Source organism: Miniopterus schreibersii (genome assembly GCF_964146895.1).
Source record: "Miniopterus schreibersii genome assembly, chromosome: 1".
NCBI lineage: Eukaryota > Metazoa > Chordata > Mammalia > Chiroptera > Miniopteridae > Miniopterus > Miniopterus schreibersii.
The window spans coordinates 25171958-25196821 of NC_138101.1; the positions used below are offsets into that span (position 1 = coordinate 25171958).

Consider the following 24864-nt stretch of genomic DNA (forward strand, 5'->3'; position numbering starts at 1 on the left):
CTTTATTGGTATGTTTTCAATTTGGATACATTTTCTTCCTTTAACTCTCTTTTATTGTTTTTACTGGTAGTAATAATGGTACAAAAAAGTATTTTTCAAAATTTTCAGCATAAGTTTAAGTTCTCTCCCTTGGCTATGCTCTCAAACAGATGATTTTCATGATTTAAAGTTGTGTATCTTCTAAGTATATCCCCCAGAAGACCTTATATTTTTAAGAAATTTGCAAATATTAAAATATTATAAACCATGAGTATTAGAATGCTCACATTTATGGAGTTTAATCTGTGATAGCTACTGTGTTGTTGAGCTCCGTAAGTATTTGCTCATTCAATCTATACAACAATCAAGGCACAGGCACTGTTACCATTCCAATAGGGGAAGAAACTCAGAGTTTTTATTTTCTGACATCAGTTATTGACAGACCTGGCGTTCAAACAGTTGTTTCTTTCTCCAAACCCCAATTCTTAGCTACCACGCTTTATTGCCTCTTGTGGAAATATCTTCAATAGGTTTCTTAGTTCTTTCCTTAACAGCATCTTAGCCTGAGTTAAGGAACTAGAGTGGCCAGAAAGCAGTTTGGTGGGGAGCTTGATCCTCAGGGGCAGTAATGGAAAGACCTTCTAGACTGTGTTTCCACAAACACATTTGAAGCACAGTAGTTAATAACTGGTGAACCAAGCACCAAAACAGGCACCTTTAGCTTTTTCACTAAGATACATGACCTTGTAAGGTAGTTACAAGTAGTCTGCAGTAACCAATACTTAAACATCAGGTGCGACTGGAAGATGATACTGACTGAGTAGTCATTTACAAACCATTTATAACACTTAAGGCTCTTATAGCCTCATTATTTGGAATTAAAGCAGTATATTTTATCCAAAGTTTTATTTGTATTTAACTTCTAATTTATTTGCTATTTAAGTTTTTTAGGTAACTTAACTAAATGCATTTCAGTCACAAAGGCAGTTAAGGAGGTACATAAATAATGCTTCTACTAGATGGGCTTATAACATGCAAAATATTCAGAGGAAAAGGAGTACTTTTTTACTCTCCGAGGAGCAAGACTAAGAAATTATAGGCAGAGTCATTGTCTTTTAACTTAAATCTCCTAATTGTATGATGGCAATAAACAAAAAGTTAAATGCAAGCTACAAGAGCCACTATTAATTGTAATCTCTCAGATGCATGTATTCAATTTCACTTCTGGAAAAAAAATTTAGATTACTTATATTTGTTTATTATAAGCTTTATTGGAGTTAAAAGATAAAAAACAATATACTTTTATTTGCAGTTTAATGGTGCAAGTTTTTATAGCAATCTAAAATAGTTTACATAATTATTTATATATACTTCATTATATTATCCTTTTAGACATATGTAAGGAGTAAAGCTAATTTATGAAGTTTAACAATAATCAGAAAATTTGCTTTAAAAGAATTTCCTTAAGTGTGTTACCAGGTATAAAGCTCATAATTGCCAAAATACTTGTATTAAAAGCATGAACCCAAGTCATTAAATAAAAACGAGCACATCTGTAAAAAAGGTAAACAAAAATCATGCCTTTATACATACTTTCGAGAAGGACGTATGTGTACTTTTAGGCACTGTCTTCTCTCCAGATTTTCTGTACCTACAATATATAGCAGGACTTTTGATGTCCAGATGCTACTGCAGAAAGATGACTAAGGCAACCACGTGCAGAAAGCTTGTGTAATGCACAGAAAAATGTAAGGTAGCGTTTCAAAAGTAAAGGTTTACAATGATAGTTGTGTCTTCATGTGATTAAAAAATAAAATCTAACAATGCCACTGGAGTCATATGAATGTACTTAATGTACAGAATCTTCACCTTTAAAAAGACGAAATTTTCGAACAGGCAGATATTTCATTTCTGTGCTGTTTTACAGAGCGGCTATGTGGCCTCTGTATTTTAAACAGCTGATAAATTATAAGACCCGACTACTTCTCCTAAACCCTAGTATAAAATGGACACATTCTAAATATGGAATGTTTAACAGATATATTGGACTTTAAAAGTGACAATCTTCAAAAATTCCCCATGTTTTATCATACTGCATAGCTGCAAATTCATCTGTTATTAAAGTTCTGTTCATTCAAGCAGAATTTTGCTCCAATCTCCTTCAGTTCCTTCTTTCATACTGTATAGTGGATCCACAAATTTATTGTGCACATGCATTAAACCTTAAAGAAAAAAAGCAGAGTTCTAGTTGTACTTTAAATTTTAAACTATATCTAATTTACTTTAGAAAACAAAAGATTTTATAAGTAAGTATATAGGTTCCCATCCGATACAAAATAGTTTAAAACTACAAATAGACGTATTTCAGAATGTTTAGTTTTAACCACCTAGTAAGTATCAATTCACAGTTATCTGAATCTAGATGGAGAATGTGTACAGGTTCTTTTGGAGTAACAGAAGTGGGAGCAGGTCTTGTAGTCAGAGCTTCGGTATGACAAAAGGATCAGCCTTAGTACTGATCGGTCAGTACACTTAAGTACATGTGCGGAGTTTGACCCGCCTCCTCTACCAGACTCCAGTGAAGGGCTCACAACTGCTGTCCCAGTGGGATGGCCTTGCAAGACATTTGGTCCCATCCAACACTTCATGGAGAGATTTGGTCCACACCAAATTTGGTCCTATCAAAAATGTCCACACTTAGAAAACAACCCTGGGTTCAATAAGCCCATAACATTTATACTTTTGTTTTACAGAATTAATGCATAAAAAATACTATCAAGGACCTTTTGGCATGGTCCAAATGTCTCCATGGATGTCTTGACAGGATCAAATGTCCACTAATCCTAGGATAGGTTTAGTTTCCCAGTAGAATACTGTATCCACTTATCTGGCAAGTTATTTTCCAGTTTTGGCGTGTATTACAATAGTTGATTACAAGCCACACAGAAAGAGATTTACTAAAATAATTCAGAAAAGAATCTGTATTAAATACGAATTTCCAAGTAGACTTAAATTTCATCTTATAATTGGTATGCTTGTAAATTGTTCTTATTAAAGCTTCTTGGGAAATAACTTCCAGTTACTAATACATACTCTATTTCTTTGGGGGAAACAAAAAGATTGCCCCAATTAGTGAACTAAAGATTTCATATTTTGGAAGTTAAAGAAATGAGTTAAATTTTTCAGATTGTTAAGAACAAAGAAGCTGGGAAAAGGGACTCATAATGCAGTTTTCTCAGGAAATGGGATTATTGGATTGGGGAGATAGGGTACTTTGTTAGTAAGGAAATGATCCTTTTCCAGAAAGCTGCAAAAGCACTCTAAAATCTAAACTGTGAAGAGGACCTGCTTTTAGGAAATAAGCGAAGACAGGAACATGTAAAGAGCACTGACGTGTTCATGTAGTAGGAGAAAAAGCGGAAGCGAAGAATCTTAAAAGGAGAGAAGAGAGAAAATTCATTAGTGCATCTGAAAGTGAGAGAATGCTAACCTGCTAACTGCTCAACAGCCTACTTAGGTCTAATCAGCACCTTACATTTAACAAGGTCCAGATTCATTTGTTTCCTTCTTAACTATTTCCTTGGAAATCTTGGTATATGGTGTCACACTTCAATGAGCTGCTGAAGCCATACCACTCCACTCCACTGTTTTTCTTTCTTTAATTCCGTAACAAGACCAGTTGGCACTACAGATGCTCCTTAACTTACGATGGGGTTACCACTCAATAAACTCATTAAGTTGAAAATGCACTTAAATTACACTGTAGAGTATGGGTTGTTTACCCTCACGGTCACATGGCTGACTGGGCTGCCCTTGATCGGTTCAGCCTCTGCCTTAGGTATACGGCAGCCATTTAGCTATATGGCCTTATTTATAAAATGGAGCGATCTCAATTCAAGAATTCAAAAGAGAAAGCAGTGTACTTAAGCACCAGTCACGAGGAGACGTGTGTTTCCGTGGCTGAACGTTGCTGAGCACTCACGAGATAACTCGGGTCTGCGCTTATATTAATTTAAGTAATTCTAAATACCTTGCTGACCGGTCACGACGGAAAAGTAGCCGGCCACATGGGCGAGTCCTAGCTCAAAACAGCTGGTCAGCAAGGTGTTACATAAAAGTCTTATAATGATGTTTGGTTTATATATATATCTTAAAGTATTAAGAGCTATCTGGATGTTTCCATAGTGATAGTTCCTGTAAAGTTACATACCACCCCCACCCCCAAATGCTTACTAGTGCTTTGACAAAAAGCCTATGATAAAAATCCATGAATATGTGGACAAACCAATGACTATTTCATTCATTAGACAGTTTCATGCAAAGCTATCCCTGAGGCTGGATGTGAAATACACTTATTGCTCAATATGAAAACTATTTTTCTTAGGGTTAATAAAACCCCCTCCCCATATCCTTTTGGTGCTATAAAGGCTGCTACAGTCAATTTTATGCCCTTATAGGGAAGAGATTGGCTCTTGGATGTTCAAATGTGAGAATTAATCCACAAGCATTCTTTCAGTGAACATTCTTTGTGTTCCCCATGGAGTCTAGTTTTAAACTAAACTAGCTTTTTTGCCCATGGCCTTCATTCTAATACTGGGATTTTCAAGAGTAAAAACAAACAAACTAAGGTACCATCATTGTTAAAAACAAAAAGTTAAATACTCTGTATTTAAACATAACGAGTTAAACTTATACAGGAAAAAGTAGTCAGTACTGAACCAACTCTGACTCTGAAGTAGACTGATGACAGAAGCTGTCCACCTGAGAGAAATCAGGTATAGCATCAACTCAACCAGGAGTCCTAGACTCTAACAGCAAGAAAATCTCCCGCATTAATATATAAACTTATATGTGTGTGCCATATATGTGCATTTTTCTGAGGAAAGTCTCTTTTCACCTAATTTTCAAAGTGGTCTATGACCCAAAAAAGGTGAAGAGCCACTGACAAGCCAGCCCTGGTTTGCCTTTCTTAATCTATACATTCCCTTTTGTTTTTAAAGGATAATCTAGCCCTGCTTTATCAATACACATTAAATGTTCTGTTCTATTAACAAACTTCTTCTGCTACAATGTTAGCTCATCCTTATATCTGTGCTACCCTTCCTTCCAGGGCTCTCAATACCATCAGCTCAAAGTTTTCTTCAAGAACTATTTTCTCTCCCTCATTCAATATCCTCTGGTCTTCATGGTATGATTGACATAATATAGCACTGAAACTGATAAGGTTTTGCCTGACCAACCACCAATCAAGTACCCCCAATGTACCAGTCATAATTCTAGATGCTGAAATAATGTAGTAAACAAAACTCAAGTCCCTTCCTTTGTGGAGCTTTTAATGAAATATATTACATTTTATTTTCTCAAATCACTTAATGAGCCAACTTTTATGAAGAATGTCAACTACTTTTGGCCCTGCTTCTTACACTTTTTACACTTCTTACACTTTTAATTAACCTGTGTTAGACAATGTACTTGAAGGTACTCTGTCTCATGTTTCTTGGCTGATGATACTAACTGGAAAATACAATTTACATTTACCAAAAATATAAATGACTGGAAAGAATCTGTAAATTATGAAATGTCTACTTGACTATTATATAGCCATTAAAAATACTTTTGAAGAATTTTTAGTAAAACAGGAAAACTTTTACAACAGTAAATGCAAATTATAAAACTATATCCACATGATCAAAATTTTGTTTTAAAAATTAGACTATTTTAACTGTTTGCCAAACTTTCATTTGTGTGTCACCTTCTGCGTTTTTGATATAGTCACACATTAATATGAACTACGAGTTACTGGTTTCCTTTCAATTGAGGTACAGTTTTTAAGTTTATGTCCTATATTTCATGAATATGAAATGCTGAAGACTGTTACACATACCATTATTTTATATATCACTAAGAAAAAAATGCTACCAGATAAACTATGATACGATACCAATTTTAAACACATTCCATTTATGGACCAAGATAAAAGTGGAAAAAAATGTCTAAATGGCTGTAAAATATGGTAAAGTCTTTAACCTTGATATCCATGAAATATAGGTTTGATTGGTTCAGTATAATTTTTCTTATACATGTTAAGTAAACACTGAGCTTCTAGAGTAAAAATATAAAGTTTATATTCACATATTACATACTTTATGGGTTATTCACCTATATATATGACCAATTACATAATATTTTCATATCAGCTATATAAATACAGGTGCTTTATAAAGAGTACTTATTTATACAGCTTGTTTATGTGTGTGTATTTATATATGGAGTTTACTCTTAAGCAGGGAATGACTTCTAAACTGAAAATCTCTTAAATTACCTATTTCATCAAGTATATGTGGTTTTAAATATAACCTGGTATGCTAGGGTTTAAGAATTACTGAACTAGACTGCTGGAAGAAGCAAGAGGAAAATACACATGCAGAAGTCGAGGCAAACTCCTGCGTACTTGTAGAGTTTATGACATACTGTTTGACACTTAACCATTACAACTTTAATATGAAGGAATAATTTGTTTGAAATTGTAAAGATTATATAAGATAGTGGGCAACCCACCTTATTCGCTGATTAGATTCTAAACACAGCTTGGGGAGGGAAGTGGGACAGATAAAAAATCAGAAAGGACAGATATATGCATTTCCTTTATGTTATTTAATCTTGTGTATTCAATGTGAAAGTAAAGTTTTTATTAAATTTTGGATTTCAGGAAAAATCTTATTTAGTGAAAATATAGATTGAAGAAATTCTCTTCATGTAAAAAAAATAGGAAAGTATCTGAAAGCTATTATATGAGGTTAGATATTCTTTGAATATCATTTCTATTCCTTGAAAGAACTGGCTACTGTGTCAGCACAATGCCAGTTTTTAATAGGCCACAGCGCAGGATATAACTCCACAATCACATTACATTTTAATTGTCATCTACAACAGAACATTCTCACATTCTGCTTTTGAAATATCAGTGCTCACCTTTAAAGTATTTCACAGTTTTAACTCTTAATTCTAAGGTAGCATCTTCATCACACACAAAAATGGTCCGGGGATGCTGCTGGAACGCCGAGACAGTCCACATGTGATTGACTCCTTCCTCTATTGCTTTGTAGAGAGCAAATGCCTTGTGTGCGCCTGTTATGAGGATCATGACCTAAAGAACCATGAACATTGTTAATTCTTAAAACATTCCACATGACTGAGAAGCTCTATTTCTTTAAGCAAAGACTTTAGCACCAATATTTTTCTGAGGGTAAAATAAAAATAAACAGCTCTATAGTTCTTCATAGTGCAAGGTATTTCTATTCTTGAAGTTAGCCAAGCACAAAGTGTATCTTCTAGTTTAACAAAGTAAAATAGTATCTTGTTATGAAATATTATGAATATACTTTAATGCCTATGATTATTAACATTAAATACTGACGAGCATAAAAGACTGATGTGCAGAAAACCTGGGAGTAAACAAAAGGGCTGTTTTACAAAAGTAAAATTACAGGTCAATGAAGAATTGATAAAACCGGGAATGATATACCAAATTGCTCTAGTCCAGGTAAGACATAAGTACTTTAGAAAAGGAAAATGATCTACAGAAAGAAGTCTGAAGACTGTTTCACTGAACATGTGCTATCTAAAGTTGTCTTGGAAGAAAAACAGGTTTAAAGATCTGGGATCTACTGCCCTTTAAATACACATGACTGAGAATATTCTTATGAACCATAGGAAGTCCAAGCTCATGGTTCCAAATCCCAACAGCCTATGAGACAATTCAAAGAACATGCAAATGTGAGTGTGTATGTGTCAGAATGAATCTTTTATCATTTTTAGCAGTAAATCAATCCTAAACAGTTTACGAAATATAGTAAATCTTTAAATGTGATTTTTTTCTCATTTTAATTGTTAACTAAGAAATCAATTTTAAGGCTGTTGTAATTCTAAAATACCCATAACATAAAAATTCTGTACATATTTTATAACCAGACCTAAACCAGGGAGGAAATTAAAGATTAATGAGCCAACTATTACTGTTTCTTTTGTCAAGGTTCATTAGTTGATTTTCATTTTGAAGTTATATCTTGATTAATATCAAAGCCCATGAATATATTAATATATGTACTGATACCTGTTCTTAAGTATAGAGATCTAGGCTCACTGTAGAATTTAAAATGGTGTAACATATAATTAAAAGCATTTGTTTCTTTAAAACAAATGAACTATGTTTGAAATAATAAGATATGCACAACAATGATTAATAGATTTGTTAATTAGTTTTCCTTGCTGGACTTAACTCATTCTTTTGTTAAGACTAATACATGTGCCCAGCCAGGCATGGCTCAGCGGTTGAGCATCGAACTGGGATCCAGGAGATCGGGGTTCGATTCCTGGTCAGAGCACATGCCCGGGTTGCGGGCTGCAGCCGATCAATGACTCTCTCATCATTGATGTTTCTCTCTCTCTCCCTCTCCCTCTCCCTTCGTCTCTCTGAAATCAATAAAGATATATTAAAAAACAAACAAACGACTAATACATGTGTAACAGAGGAGTTTTAACCCCCTTGCCCCCCCAAAATTTCAGGTTTTTTGCTTCATCCTGTCTTTTACTTCAGAATCTTTGAAGTTAGGACCCACAAATCAGGGTCCCTTAAGTGATTATTATGCAATCTGGCAGAAGTCCTAGACTAGCACTTGAAAGTCTCTATAAAGCTATTCTCACACACACTTCTGTTTTAAATGAAAATATCTAGTGACTGCTGCATGATGGATGTTTTCTAAAGTTTATTTCAGGAGAGTTTCAAAGTGCAATTTGGTGGTTTCAAAGTTAAATACTGAACTTAGCACTTTCCTAGAATTATCTCATTTAACTCCTCAAAACAACACTATGAGAAATACTATTCTTACTCATTTTACAGATAAGAAAACTGAGGCACAGATATTCTGTAACTTGCCCAAGGACTAGGTAAGGCTATGATAAAATAGAGGTCTGATTTCAGTGTCCATATCCTTAACAACTACATTATATGGTTCTTGACAGAGAAATTGTTAAAAGGTCTACCAATTAAGACTTTATGAGCTAAGAGTCTTTCATCATTAAAGCAAATAATATAAAAAGGTAATGTAATGGGAGAGGTGGCAAGAAATTTCAACATCAAATGTATACTGAAAAAAACAATAAAAAGACATTTATTGATAAGAATGGGGAAATACATAGCAATGCCAGCATTAGCTTTATGAAGGGAGTAGAAAGCAAGCAAGCTGGTGGAAACTTGTGGTGTGATGAAGAGTTAGTCATTGTGTGTGCACACCTAAGACATATACAACCGTCGTTTAATAGTAGCATCTGCCCCACACATGGATTCAAAATTTAAGTAAGTAGATTTGCTGTTAATATGACATTGAAGAACAGCTCACATCACAGTTGAAACCACTGGCAAAGGAAAACCTGTACACATTAAGCCCTATAATTGATAAGGAAAATCATTAAGTATGATGACATGATACTTGTTTCAAAAGAATGCTACAAATAAATCAAAGCACTAGGCCCTTTAGGAAAATGATAAAGCCCTAGAATAGTCCTGCCAAAATGTTTTCCATTTTTCCCCCATAGGCAATTTAAATGTATTTTTAATTTTTTCCCATTTTATTGAATTTTGGGGGGTGACACTGGTTAACAAAATTATGCAGGTTTCAGGTACACAATTTCACAACACATCCTCTGTATACTGACTGCACTGTGTGTTTACCACCCCCAGTCAAGTACCCTTCCATCACCATTTATTCCCCTATACTCTCCATCTTCCCCCACCTCCCTCCCCCCGGAAATCACAGCACTTATCCATGTTCATGAGTTTTTTCTCTGTTTTTCTTTTTTGCTCAATCCCTCCACGCCCCCACCCAGCCCCCTAATCATGCTGGGAATGAATGGCCTCATAAACTAACCAAAAGAAGAAAAAAAAAATCAGCATTTGAATAATTCTCTGTTCACTCTAAGAATCAGCATAACAGCTGCATTATAACTTAAATCTCATCAAAAGTAAGAAATGTTTGCATAACTTAGTTTCATATTTTAGAAATAAGATTGCTCTAAATCTTTTTCAACTTATTTACAAAATAAATTTCAATCTCTGAGAGGTTTTTAGATGAAAGTCTTTGAAGACTTTTAGATGAAAAACTCATTCACTTCGAATGCCAGTTCTGTCTGTGAGTTCAAGTCTAGGTGTATCTACCTCAAGGGCAGTTACTGGTTCATCATTCCCTGTCTGTGCTCTTTCCCCTGAAACTGTCCCATCTGGCTGCCAGACTGGAATGGGGTTTAGGGTGTCCATGTAATTTAACCACTTACAATCACAAACTGATTATAATTTGTTGTGCTCTTCTCAGGGAAGGAACTGACAGCCCAATTAAAAATTTAAAAATTAGATAAGGTCTACTGTTCAGAGATCTTGCCATCTTAAATATTCCAAATTTAGAACAGATCCAGGGTTAGACGAGTCCTTTTTCTGCTAGAACCAACTGGGCTATCCTACAGACAAGAAGCACACTGTACTAAATTATCCTGAGCCTCCAAAAATAGTTTATTGTTACGAGCATTGTATCTTTGTCCCAATAGTTCTTTCACAAGACTATTTCACTTAACAACAGACCATATATAATCCATAATTTTAGGACCTTAAACTGGAAAACAGGAGTGGGCAAGTGAAGGAGAAACTCAAAAGACGTAGTGCCTGCCCAGCTGGTGTGGTTCAGTGGTTGAGCATGGCCCCATGAACCAGGAGGTCACGGTTTGATCCCCAGTCGGGGCATATGCCTGGGTTGCGGACTCGATCCCCAGTGGGGAGCATGCAGGAGGCAGCCAATCGATTCTATTCTCTCATCATTGATGTTTCTATCTCTCACCTGTCAGAGTGGCTATCATCAATAAATCAGCAAACAAGTGTTGGCGAGGATGTAGAACAAAGGGAACCCTCGTGCACTGCTGGTGGGAATGCAGACTGGTGCAGCCACTGTGGAAAACAGTATGGAGGTTCCTCAAAAAATTAAAATAGAACTGCCTTTTGACCCAGCAATCCCAATTCTGGGAATATATCCTAAGAAACCCGAAACACCAATCAGAAAGAACTTATGCACCCTTATGTTCATAGCAGCACAATTTACAATAGCTAAGATCTGGAAACAGCCCAAGTGCCCATCAGTAGATGAGTGGATAAAAAAAATGGTGGTACATGGGATACTACGCAGCTGTAAAAAAGAAGGATCTCTTACCCTTTGGGACAGTATGGATGGACCTGGAGAGCATTACGCTAAGTGAAAAAAGACAGTCAGAGAAAGACAAGTACCATACGATTTCACTCATGTGGAATCTAATGTACAGAATGAACTAACAAGTAAAACAGAGAGAGACTCAGGTCAGAGAGCAGGCAGACAGCTGGGGGGAGGTATAGCTGGGATAAATGATGATGGAAGGATACTTGACAGGGTGGTGAACACACAATACAGTGTACTGATGATGTGTTGTAGAATTGTGCACCTGAAGACTGTAACTTTGTTAAACAGTGTCACCCCAATAAATACAATAAAGAAAAAAAGACTTAGCTGAATGCTGAACATGGCCATGAGACTGGCAGAAGTTACCGAAAGCTAGAAGGCAATTAAAACCATGAATAGGATGGAACCAAAACTTATCATTAATGTGGCACCATAATTCCTCCAATATCTATTGATATCAAAGAAAAAACATTAAAGAACATTCAATTCTTACTTCTCTAGCATCCATCACTGTCCCCACACCAACTGTTAGAGCCATAGTTGGCACCTTCGATAAATCTCCATCAAAATATTTAGCGTTTGCCAAAATGGTGTCCATTGCTAGAGTCTTTAAACGTGTCCTTGATACTAAACTGGATCCTGGCTCATTGAAAGCGATATGACCATCTGGACCAATTCCTTTCAAAAGAAATACACAAATATAGGTAAGTAAATAAGGGTCTCAAAGTTCAACATGTTTTTAAGAGCAAAGAAAAAGTTACAATCATGCTTACCTTGTTTGATAGCTGAACTTCTAATGCATTAAAATATTTGTTCCTGTATTTGATTCAACAAGGACTTCAATGGTTTTCATATGTTTAGCAATGAACTAGCACGATTCCAATAGCAGTAAAATTAAGTATCTCCTTATATTAGAGTAACACTTTACACTTATAAAGCACTTTCACATGTGTCATCTCAACAACAGATAATTAACGATCTTGTGAGATTGATTAGGCATATCTATTTACCTTGTCTCCCCACCTTTGGTTAAGCTCAAAAGGAAACTCAAAAGGCAATGCTAAAGGATAACATATAACTTGTTCAAAGTAATAATTTACTAACTACTAAGGTGACTCAAATCTAAATTTTCTGATTCCTACCCAGTGGTCTTTATACTCACACTTTAACTTGCTTGGTTCTAGTCTAGGTGCAATTAACTTTTCCTCCTCCCTGTAGAACAGCTCTCTCACTTATAAAAATGTCTGGACTTGACAAGATATTATCTAGGGCAGCAGTTTTCCTCAAACTACTGTAACCTCTTGTAAGAAGTACATCTGATGCTGCAATCTAGTACATATACACATCCATACACACATAAATATAATTAAAACAAAAGCTGCATGAAACAATACCTTCCCTAGGAGCCATACAAGCTACTTTGGATTACATTCCATTTCACTCACAAAACATACAAAAGGGAAACACTAGATGTGACTGACTCTATTGATTTCATGACTTAATGGGTCACAACCACAACTTGAAAATACTGTTTCAAGGAGATCTACTGCCAGCTCTAATATTTTAGGACTGCTTTTAAAATTTAGGTAAAAATATGACATTCCTTATTTGAAGAAAATTAGACGTATGTCTTTTTATAAAATCAAGAATCTTTCTATGGCATAATCAAGTTTCATTTACATGTACCCTACAATAGCTAGTCATATTTCTGGCAACCTCAACTGAAAATTAAACCCACTGGTTCTCTGAGTCAAAATATCTGTTACATTCATAATCCTCATACCTACTTTAATGATAGATATGTGTATTTTACTGACTTGTAATACACAATTCTGACAAAGTAAAATATGTCAAAGAGTAACCTGGTTTTGAAAGAAAAAAGAAATGAAAACCTTAAGAAGCAAGTATACTACCACCAAAGTACAACAATCTAGGAATTTTTAATGTGGAGACATAAAGCCAGACCTACATGTGGTTAATATGTATAGATTGTTTCCGCTATTAAGTATGTATCTGCTTATAAATACAAGTTTTAAATTATAGATATGCATCTCTCTCTAGATTTGTAAAACTATTCTGTTTCATGTCTTAAGTATGTATCTTCCTGCATACTTATATTTCTCTACATATGTATAAAGAAGAAAGGATGAAACCAAGAAAATAAAAAGTTCTGGGAAAATTAAGAAGTTCTCCAAGATCGACATTAGTGGTCTCACTGGTGATTTGGGTCATTTAAACATGTATAGCAAAACTGAAATTATCAGCAATGGTCCGTGGTGGAGAAGGGTCAATACATTCCTTTGCTGACCACCAGTAATTATCAGAAACTGAGTTCCTAATGTAAAACTGCATTTTTTAAGTGCACATAATGTTTTACAAAGCTTTATAAAACTTTCTTAAAATAATCATAAACTCTGAAAACCATGGCTAATTCTTATTCAGTTTTTAAACTGAAACCAAGATATCAGAACTTTATGAAACATTAAAACATATATAGCGAAAGTAGGTTTACAGTTGTACGTATAAGAAATACAGTAAGTAATAAATAAGATACAAAAATAAACTGTTTTATGTACTAATTGCAAACCTACTTTTGCCCCACCCTGTTAAGTCTTTCTTGTGTTCCTATAGTTTTGTGAGGAAGACTGTAAATTTCATGACAATAAAAACTTTATCTTCTTCATTACTATATCCTTACCATTTAGAACGACACATGACACACAGTAGGCTCTCACTAAATAACAGCCGAATAAATGAATGGATGGTTGCTATTCCTTGATATGCTCATAGTTTCTCCCTGCTGCTTCTGCCTTGCTCTGCTCCCCTCACAACAGGGGCTAGAACAATCATACCTATATGTCTCTTAGGCAGGATGACTGTGGTCTAGGGATAAGCAGTTGTCCCAACCTGAAACAATTAGAATGCCTCTCCAAAAATTCTGAAGCTTGACCAGGGATACAGAGAGAAAAGGTACCCAGGGCTGAGGCACTGGATGAAGCACTGCAGGAGAGGGTTGACAAGTTCCTGCTTCAGAGACCTAAGGCTCCTTGGTTCTTCTTCTTCCAAAGACTTGGGTGTTTTTTTTCAACTTTTTTCCCCCCAGCTTTTTTATCAGTTCTGTGAAATACTCTAGAATCATTCCAATTAATTCACTTTTGGTCTCAGCAGATTATTGTTACTTGTAAATCAAAGTATCTAATAGTAAAACCAAAAGAAAGCATTAAGGTTTTCCCCACTGTCTTATTTTTTCTTTTTAAAAACAAATTATCTTAAGATAATTTTAAAGCTAATAATGCCTTTGGAGTGTATTTATAAAATTCCATGTGTGTGTACTTTATTGCTGAGTGGGCCCGAATGGCATGATACACCTTATTCTTTCTCTCAACACTTCTGTCACCAGGTGTGGAATGAGAGCTTCTGAGAGTGCATTTCCCCCTTTTGTTCTTCGCAGGGAAGGGGAACTCCTGCTGCATCCCCCAGGAGGGATCGATGGGGGATTAAAATTCTTAAACTCCCCATTTTGGCCTCAAGCCCAACCTGCAATCTCTAATCCAACTTTACCTTTAATAAAGCTGATATTTTGATCCCATTTGGTTCAGTTCTTAGTGTTTTTATTAAACAAACCCTGGAATAAAAGAAGGGTAAGTGGTAAGACCCAGATACCAAGCCTCATCTTGAAAATCCAATGATAGATAACAAACCTAGATCAACAAAGGCAAAGAATCTAATGAGATTCTTTCATTTGTACTCATCCAATAATAGGATGTCCCAAACAGGAAAAAGTTCAAAGAAAATGCTGTAAGCTAACCCTTTATTCCCCAATTCCCTATACACAGAGTAATTATGTCCTTTGAATGGTAAATATAAACTTTCAGGCCCTGGACCATCATGTGACTATAAATGACATTATTAATGGAAGAGGGAAGAAAATCCCTTTAAATTTTTTTGTGGGGAGAGCGCTACTACAAAAAACTTAAGACAAAAATTGGTTAAAAAAACAAAGTAAACTTCTTTATAGTAGTAAAAGTCAGTGATAAATAATTATAATTTATGTACCATTTGTTCCAAAGGGAGAAGGTGGCTTATAGCGAGGAAATGCACCAAAAAACTTTAACTAAAAGGAAATGAGAAGTGAATTAAAGCTATGGGGAAAGAAAAAAGCTCTACTAGAAATCTTTGAAAAGGGAGATTCAGCTTTAAATATTATCTTAGGCTATAGACGCTTTCTGGATAGGAGGCAAAAGAACATACTGAAGATAAAGTGTTCTTATCAGTTTTCTCCCCAGTAAATTCCTGACAACCGAGTCCCTAAGGGATTTGCCACGTGGATCCTTCTGTAAAGTCAATAAATTAAGAGGGGAAAAAGTCCTCAATGAGTAATAAGTAAAAAAAGACATTTTTCATGTAGCCATTTTTAATAATGAATCTCTAATAACTACATGCCTTTTTATATAACTGTGAGTGAAAATATTTATTGATATAACTAAGATAAACAGTTTAGGTATATTACAGTAATTCTACTAGATATTGGTGTGGAGTTTAGAAAACCTAAAGAACACATGGGTAGTGCACTTCTTAAACATTCTCAAATGTCTGTTGCTTTAGCCTTGATACTGGCAGGTGCAAATAGTAATTATCTCAGAATTAAGCCACAATGGACAAAAGTGGAGTGCAAATTCAATACTGAGGTAATATTAGCAAATTTTATTTAAAAGCAAGATAGTCTAACTTGAATTCTTGCTCAAATAAAAATCATTCTATCTACACAAGAAAGTCATTAATATTGGTTCTGCTAGGCAGAGAGAAAAATTTCCTTAAAGAGACAATTCCAATCTTGCTGGATACCTTTATAGGTAATTCAGTAAAAAAGCAGGGAATTTAGTAAATTAAGGAACAATGATTTCAACATACACAGTTCAGAGAGAAAGAGAAGGCTGAACTAACACTTGAGGGAGTACCAGCTACATACCAGCCACTATGCAAGGCATTTTATACATGTTTTAACATGGTTAATTCTCACAAATTATGGAATGGTTAACATTAATCCTGTTTTACAAATGACTTAATTATACTGAACTTCAATTAACTTCCCAAGGTCATACAGATAATAAGTGGCCAAAAAAGCATGCAAATTTATGTTTGATTGTAAAACCCAATTTTCCCTAAGGGCAACCAACCACCTCAACCATACTTGGCCACCTCAATCATAAATTAACCTCATACAGCTCTACTGAAAATCTAATTCATGTAATTTTCAGCAGTCTTCTAATAAATTAATTATAAGATATATCAAGAAAACTTAATGTTAATTTAGAGCATCAGTATGTTTAGTTGAATACTAAAGAATCTGCCAAAAAACTATTTTAGCTTCAGTGTAAGTGATGTTATTCTAATGTTACCACACTATTTTGATGGTGATGAATTAGCTGTCTCGTATGCTTCACATTGATGACAGAAAACTGTTGTCATTACAAAGGAAAAACTCTTCTACATATTTTCAATGAAAGTTATGCACATACACATACACAGAGACATAAATTTCAAGTGGAATTTAGTCAATTCAACATTTAATCACATTTAACCATGTTAAAACATGTATAAAATGCCTTACACAGTGGCTGGTATGTAGCTGGTACTCCCTCAAGTGTTAATTCAGCCTTCTCTTTCTCTCTGAACTGTGTATGTTGAAATCATTGTTCCTTAATTTACTAAATTCCCTGCTTTTTTACCGAGTTACCTATAAAGGTATCCAGCAAGACTACTGGAGTTTATTAAGGTAATTATACAGCTTAATTTCATATTAACTAAAGGCTGCTAATAAAATCTTACATCGTTCTTAACTGATTTCTCAGTGAGATAAAGTAATTTAAGTGACCAGTACAGAAATGCTAAAATGCACCTGTTCCACATGCAAACTTTTAGAGATTTAACCCTGTAATTTAACAAGAAAGCTGGATTGGAGTTAAAGAAATAGATAATATCATCTAGAAAAAGAAACTCATCACTTGTTTTATAAGATGTGGTGCACTGTCAGTTCTAAAGAGGTAGTTAGAAGAACATGGCAGGGACTGGGACCTATTTCTCAAGATATAATTTAAACAATTCCAACCTGCAAACTTAAGATTATTTTTTGATTAAAATAAAGTAAAATAGAAATCAGTAACTGAATAAATGTATGTGGTGTTCTTTACACTACACAATGGTAAGATTTTTTTTTTAATTCATTGCACCTAATCCAAATATCAACAAATGATAATGACAAAATGTTTTACATACCTCCAACAAAAAGATCAATTCCTCCAGCTTCTTTTATTTTATTTTCAAATGCATCACATTCTACTTGTAAATCTGCAGCATTCCCATCAAGGATATGAGCATTATTAGGATCTATATCAATATGCTTAAAAAAGTTATTCCACATATAAGAATGGTAGCTTTCAGGATGATGCCTGGGAAGTCCTAAATATTAAGTTAATAAATAAAAATGTAATTATTTTCAGGAATAAATCTAAAATTTACTTTTCTGATTTAAGCTCTAAATGCTATTTAAAATACATAACCTTTCTATACCATATTTAATTTAAAAGCATTTTTATGTGGAATATATGCTAGGCATTATTTTAACCACTGTGCATGTATGTATAAACTCAATTAATTTGTACATCTATGGGAATATTATCATCACTCCCATTTTATAGATGAACAACAGAAGCACAGAAAAGTTAAAAGTCACATAGCTCACAGAGCGGCTGGAATTCAAACACAGAAGTCTAGTTCATGTGCAAAATTTAGTCACTATATTCCATTTCTCAAACATGTAAAATTTTAATCAATGAACTGATTTGTGTGTTAATCTCAACATAAATTAATCACACAACTAAAATGTGGGTCCATGTTCCTCCTGTGTTCTTCCTATATGCCTACAAGGTATACTGACTTGCAACAGTTCTTTAGCTATCACTTAGGCTACCATTAAAAATGTTTTATTATATTTAAATGTTAACAGTTTATATGCATCACAGATATTCCTAGTTAAGCAAGTTATCAATTAATAAATTATAAAATTTCCACAGTTACAAATATAAATAGCCTTACACTTGGAAAAATCTTTATTTTACTAATTACTTTTACATACACATTACTTTATTCCCCACAAGACTGGTTTTAACTTTGCCTTAAGGAAAAATAAAAAAGAGAATGAGGAATGTGAACAGGTTAGATAAAAATTACAAGACTGGTAAACTGAAGATCTTCTGATTTCTAGTCCCATATCCCTTCTAGTTCCATATCCCTTCTACTATATTGTGCTGTTACCGCAAAAATATAAATTTTTTGATAATAAACTCCCAACCTCATCACAAGGCTATAAATTATATTCATATTATAGTCAAAACATAACTTCAATTAAATATTCTCAAAATGTATTCATTTTATTTAAAATATAATATATATCCAAATCATATATTCAAATATAGCTTACCTACATATTCATCCATGTTAAAGGTCTTCACATATTTAAAAGAGAGGTCTCCATTCTTATGATACTCTATTAGTTTTTTATAACATCCTAATGGTGTACTCCCTAAAACAGATAAAAATTACATTTTCTAACATAACTTAGAAATCGAATTTAAAAGTTTACATTAACATTATCCTATATTTCTAATTTATTAGGCAAACAATTATTAATTTAAATATGTATTCAATTAAATATATGTTGAATTAGTCTCTTTTCAAGGTACTTTGAAATTTTACTAAACTAGAATTTGCTAATAAAGTTGGAAATCTGTCAACAGAAAATTATAGTTCAGAAAATTATTGAGTTGTTAGGTACTTGGAATTAATGTTGTATATTCCAAGATTAGAAACTTTTAGAAAACACATGTGAATTAAAAGAAAGCATCTACCGTTAGAGGAAAAAAGTTGAATTTGTAGCATAAATGACACATAAGTGGATCAAGTATTTACCATGCATTGAAATCAAAAGGAAAACCAAAGCTAAACACTCCCTACTTTCAAAATAGACTCCTCTGAAACTGGCAAGGACTGAGTAAGGAACCTTAGCCTGTAAGTTTTTAATTGGAGTTCCTTTATCTCATCTATCATTATGTGTTATCTTCAGCATGTATCTTTAGCTAAATTTATAATGTAAAATGACTTCTAGGAATGGGGAACTTGGCTTTGGGCACTTCATCTGAGTTCCTGATTTTATTGTTTTATAAATGTAATTCTTTCATGTCTTATAAAATTAAGAGATGTTTGACAGTCCTTCATGATACAGCACAATAAAGATAACTGCTAGTGTTTTTATACATTAGCTCATGTAGATCTCACAACCTTGAGAAGCTGGCATTGTCTTTTCCATTAAGAAGATGAAAGAACTGGGTAAAAATCATTAAGGATATTTTTCCAAAATACGTGATATTTGCCATATATCACATGGCAGTGAAGCCAGACATTCAAAAGACTGCTTCCAGAGCTCATATAATTTTCACTATGGAATACGCTAGCAACATGCGTGAAAATAAAGCCAGCACGTTGAGGCCTATTCTCTGAACTAAAAGCTGGCTAATCTGTCTGTCATGATTCAGTGTAGGGGAACGATGGGACTAGGTCAGGGAAGTAGGTCAGGCCTGCAGCAGGCCCTTAACTGTCAAGCTTGTTAAAATCACTTCAATGAATATATACTGTGCAGATATACCTCAGAAATTGTGCTTGGTTGGACGATAATTACAGTACATCATGTTACTTGCAATTATAGAACTATATGTTCAAATTTCAAAAGCACAGGGAGGGAGTCATGATTAACACTGTCGATGGTCAATGAACGAGAAAAGCGAGAAACACCAACAAAGATTTTCCAGAGATATACCCTTGGCAGACATATTACTAGGCAGTTACACTATCCAAAATAAAGCAAAAGTTGTATATCTAAATACACAAAAACATGTTTAGCACTGTTGGCATTTATGACTCTGCAGCCTTTCGGCCCTCACTCTCAAATTACTGTTCATTTCTGTATCATAATTAAGACAGTGATTAAGCTAGCTAGCATGAATGCAGCCCAGGTTGACAGTACGGAAACTAATACAAAGGCCACAGTTCAACCACTGGGGCTCACATATCAGAACTGTGGTTGCTGAGGAGGCCTACTGCTGGTGTATACAATTTTAGAAAGTCCCTATTTGCCATTCTCATCTAGATCTACTGCACTGGACCAAAAAACAAAGAGCAAAACCACAACAGATTTTAAAAAAAATCAACTTGCTGGGCTAAAGGTAACTTTCATGGAAATTATGCAAATGGGAAATATTATAATTGTACTTTTTATGTATGTATGAGGAGGAGAATATACTGTTTAAAAAAACACATTTATAGGAACTTTAAATTTATATAGCATTTACAGTATACAAGAGACTTGCACAAGTACTCTCATTTGAGCCTCAAAATAGACTGTAAACTGTTGTTATCCTTATCTTTCCAAAAAGTAAGGAAACCTAGGCTTAGGGATGAAGAACAAATGCCTTGCAGTAACCAAGAAAGTAGCAGCTCGATTCCAGGTCCAATACTCTTCCCTGAGAAAGTCTACAATATCAAATAAAGTGCCACAAGATCAATGACACTGTTTGGTCATTTTTTAGGAAGAAACATAACAGAGAACTAAATCCAAAAAAATATGAAATGAATGCTTATGTTTATCCTGTCATGAAAATACACCAATATGCAAATTTTCACTTATAATACTTCTATAATAGAAAATAAACACAGAAATAGCAAAGGGCTAATACGATAATATGAGGCAGCTAAGGTACAATTAAGCAGTGACAGGACATACTCTAGGGACCTCTAAATGGTTAATAAGAAGGCTAACCTACTAAGAAATTATATGAATAGTGAAAGTGACATCCTTAAAAACAGACAAAACTCTAACAAAAAAAGGTACAAAAAATACTATGACTATCATTTAAGTTAGGATATTTCCCTTTTTGGAGTGGTAGGTGACAGGACTTAAACAAAAAAACAGTGACAAAATATAGACAGACAGATTTATTTATTTCCAGCTTTATCTACTAATATGTTCAATCAGTGATATGGCAAGAAATAAATGGGAGACATATTTTACTAAAGGAAACCCTTCAATCCCATAACCTTAAGTATCTAAAACGGCAGGGGAAATGGTGTATTACCTGTTGGTAAACCCAGTGTAAAATATCTGTCCTTTCCAGGTCTGAACTGAATGATGCGATTACATATATATTTGGCTGCCCATTCACTAGCCAAGTCATAGTTATCAAGAATTACAAGCCTCATTATGGTGATGCACAGCTTCCAGGACAAGAAGTTCAAACCTGGAAAATCCATTGTAGAACACTTTAAGTAATTTTACAGACACTTAAATAGCAGTGTTACACACTGATGGCTTCAAAAAATACATTACTGAAGACATGCATGTATACAAATACAATATGTACTTTCTTTTTTTTAATTTAATTTTATCTTTTCCATCACCATTTATCTCCTGTATTCCCTCTTCCATAACTCCGCACCCCCACCAAAATCACCACACTGTTGTCCATGTCCATGAGTTAGTTTTCTTTTGCTTTTATCCCCACCGCCTCTACCCCTCTTTGCCACCCCCCCCCCCCCCCCAAAGCTGCCTGCCTGCTCTTTATCTAGGAATCTGTCTCTATTTTGTTTGGTAGTTCAGTTTGTTCATTAAATCCCACATATGAATGAAATCATATGGTATTTGTCTTTCTCTAACTGGTTTATTTCACTCAGCAATAATGTTCTCCAGGTCCATCCCTGCTTTGGTACTCTTACAATCTCTACTTTTAAAATCGTAATAATAGCTGTTCTCTTTTGAACAGACCTTGGTTTCTGGGGAGTGGGCTAGGTCATTTAAATACATATATTAATCCTTACAACAATTTGCTAAAGTAAATATAATGCCTAGTTTTAGCTGAGGACAGAATACACAATTTAAGGTCACAGAGTTAATAAGTGATAAAGCCAGAATTCATATCAAGGCAAACTTACAATAAAGACACTACACTACATTCACTATCTTTACAAGGATACTGTATAAATCAACATAAAACAAAACTAAAGACAAACAAAGCAGTACAGGACTCATTTCTTGATTGCAAATTAAAGGCAGTAATGATTACTCAGCAACTTTTGGGTCATTTACTAAAATCCAGAATTCTCCCTATAAATAATGTATAAAACAAACCTCTGTTTATTAAACAATGTTTTCATAAAAATGATACCTGCACTTTTAAAAAATTTCAATCAATATAGAAAGGTACAAGTAAGTTTTTAAAAATTTGACCCAAATCCTACCACTCATAAATAATTCTAGTATTATTAGGTATACATTACTCCAGGTATCTATCTAATGCAGACATATCAACAGAATGTATACAAATAATTTTTAATAATGGGGTCATACTAGACATGCTATTTTTTGAGTAAAGATACTTTTACTTGAGAGAACTTTTTTCATTTTTTAAATTAAATATATTGGGGTAACATTGCTAATAAAATTATATAGGTTTTGACATACTATTTTTAATAAAAATCATAACACTAAATTATTCCGGCATTCAACAAAAGAAAAAGAAAATAAAGTCAACTAAAGAAACTGCTGGTCTTTGGGGGGGGACATTTTTCTTCACAAAAAGCAATTTCAGTTCCTAAAAGAATAAAGAAAAAATGTTACAAAAATATTAAGAGAGCAGAGTCATTTAAAAGCTATATGATTCCATTTTACACAATGTGGATTGATTATTAAGAAACAGAAAATGCACTTACACTTTCTTACGTCCCAATTTCTGTAAGACGTACTATCTTTGTATTGTCAAGATTTATAACATTTACATGATGACCATAATTTCCAGATTTTAATTCTTAGTTTTATATTTCCAAAATTCCAGATTTTAGTTTTATATTTAGAAACTACTTCAGAAGCGGTCCTGAATTTTGTACCCACACACTTTACGTATGTAACAAGTCAAATTATTTAAATTAATGGGAGTCGATCTCATTCCAATAAGCATATGGTACCTAAAGGATGTCCTAAGGACCGTAACAATTTAGAATTCTGGCATGACAACAAATATTATGATCTCCAACATCTAGAATTCTGGCACAGTAACGAGGTAAACAGCATCTGCTTGTTAAAAATATAGATTCCCAGGCCCCTCTCACTGGACATAGTATTTTTGAAATGTGGTCCTAGGAAATCCGCACTTCTCCAAGTGTCACAGGTGATTCTTACTATCAGGTTAAATTTGGAAAAGAACACCATATCCACGATGAGCGCATTAGAAAGAGGTCCAAGTACGGCTCTCAGATCAGATACAGACAAATTTTGTCCGTTTTCTAAACTCTTTGGAGAGCTCAGAGTTCACTCCCAAAAGTCCCAAAAGAATCGCCTCACCCAGAGCGAAGCAGAATGTTTTTGCCACATTTATGCAGATTAAAAGAGGTGGTTTTGCCAGTCCTCGAAGATCCAGACTTCTGAGGCCCTGGGCAATTCTCTGGAATCGCACCCTGACGGCGCCCAAAGCGTGACGCAGCACTGCCGCTCCACCTTCCCCACGTGCCGGTTCACGCGGAGGAGCGGCGCCGCCGGGCTGCGGGGTCTCGGGGCTTCACCGCCGGCTGCGCACCTGCCGTGACACGGGTCTCCCGGGGCGTCTGCCACCTAAACTACCGCTGCGCACCTGCCGTGACACGGGTCTCCCGGGGCGTCTGGGACCTAAACTACCGGCTGCGGACCTGCCGTGACACGGGTCTCCCGGGGAATCTGGGCTCTAAACTACCGGCTGCGGACCTGTCCTGACAGGAGTCTCCCGGGGAGTCTGGGACCTAAACTACCGGCTGCGGACCTGTCCTGACAGGAGTCTCCCGGGGAGTCTGGGACCTAAACTACCGGCTGCGGACCTGTCCTGACTCGAGTCTCCCGGGGAGTCTGGCACCCACACCAGACCTCGACTTCCAGAGTCCCTGCCCTGGGCTTGCTCCCTACGCCTCGCGGCACCCGACCTGAGAGGGTCTCCGAAGCCCCCGCCAGGAAGAGGACGGGCGGGGGGGCACAGGGGCGGGGTGGGGGCGCAGGACGGGCGGGGGCGCAGGACCCAGCGAGGGCCGCATCAGCAGAGAAAGCTGCAGACCCACCTGCCCCGCGCGGCTGCGGGGCCCAGTCACCCCAGACTCTAACCCCAAAGCCCGCGAGGATGACTGACGAGTTTTTAACAAGTGTCGGGAGAAAGCCGCAGGAGAGGGGGCCAGGGCAGCCCCCTCCCGGAGGCCAGGGTTCACGCCGGGCGTCCTCCCCGCACCCGTCCCGAGGCTCCCGCGACCCCCATCCGCCCCGCGCTCCGCGTCCGCGTCCAGGTCCCAAGCCCACCCGAGGGGGCAGTGACCACCCGGACGCCCCCGCCCGATTCCCCTTTCTGGCCAACACCCCTGGACTCACCCGCCGCCGGGTCCTCCTTCGCTAGAGGGGCGGCACAGCCCACACCCGGCGAGCCCCGAGCGCCCGGCGCCTGGAGCCCGAAGCCCGAAGACCCGGATGCAAAGCCGGCGCAGAGGGCGACGGCCGGCGGCGGGCGCTGCGCATGCG

General features: G+C 35.9%; 1 protein-coding gene across 7 annotated transcripts; it reads right to left on the minus strand.

The window, feature by feature from the left end:
- Window positions 1-75: 75 nt before the first annotated feature.
- On the minus strand, window positions 76-24864 carry GNPDA2 (glucosamine-6-phosphate deaminase 2). 7 transcript variants are annotated; one of them, XR_013998955.1, is made up of 9 exons: window positions 24718-24822; window positions 21419-21580; window positions 18712-18813; window positions 17508-17690; window positions 11725-11909; window positions 11229-11603; window positions 10863-10969; window positions 6952-7126; window positions 1241-2201 (listed from the first exon to the last, which is right to left on the minus strand). XR_013998955.1 is itself a non-coding variant. In XM_081139288.1 (7 exons), exons 2-7 carry the CDS (start codon window positions 21540-21542, stop codon window positions 2110-2112), a joined length of 861 nt encoding a protein of 286 aa, XP_080995414.1. In that variant the 5' UTR covers window positions 21543-21580; window positions 24718-24864; the 3' UTR covers window positions 76-2109. The 7 variants fall into 7 exon arrangements, 3 of the variants coding, with proteins under 3 accessions (XP_080995414.1, XP_080995416.1, XP_080995415.1); XR_013998957.1 differs by lacking the exon at window positions 1241-2201 and adding an exon at window positions 3373-3410; XR_013998954.1 differs by having other exon boundaries at window positions 1220-2201; window positions 10863-11603.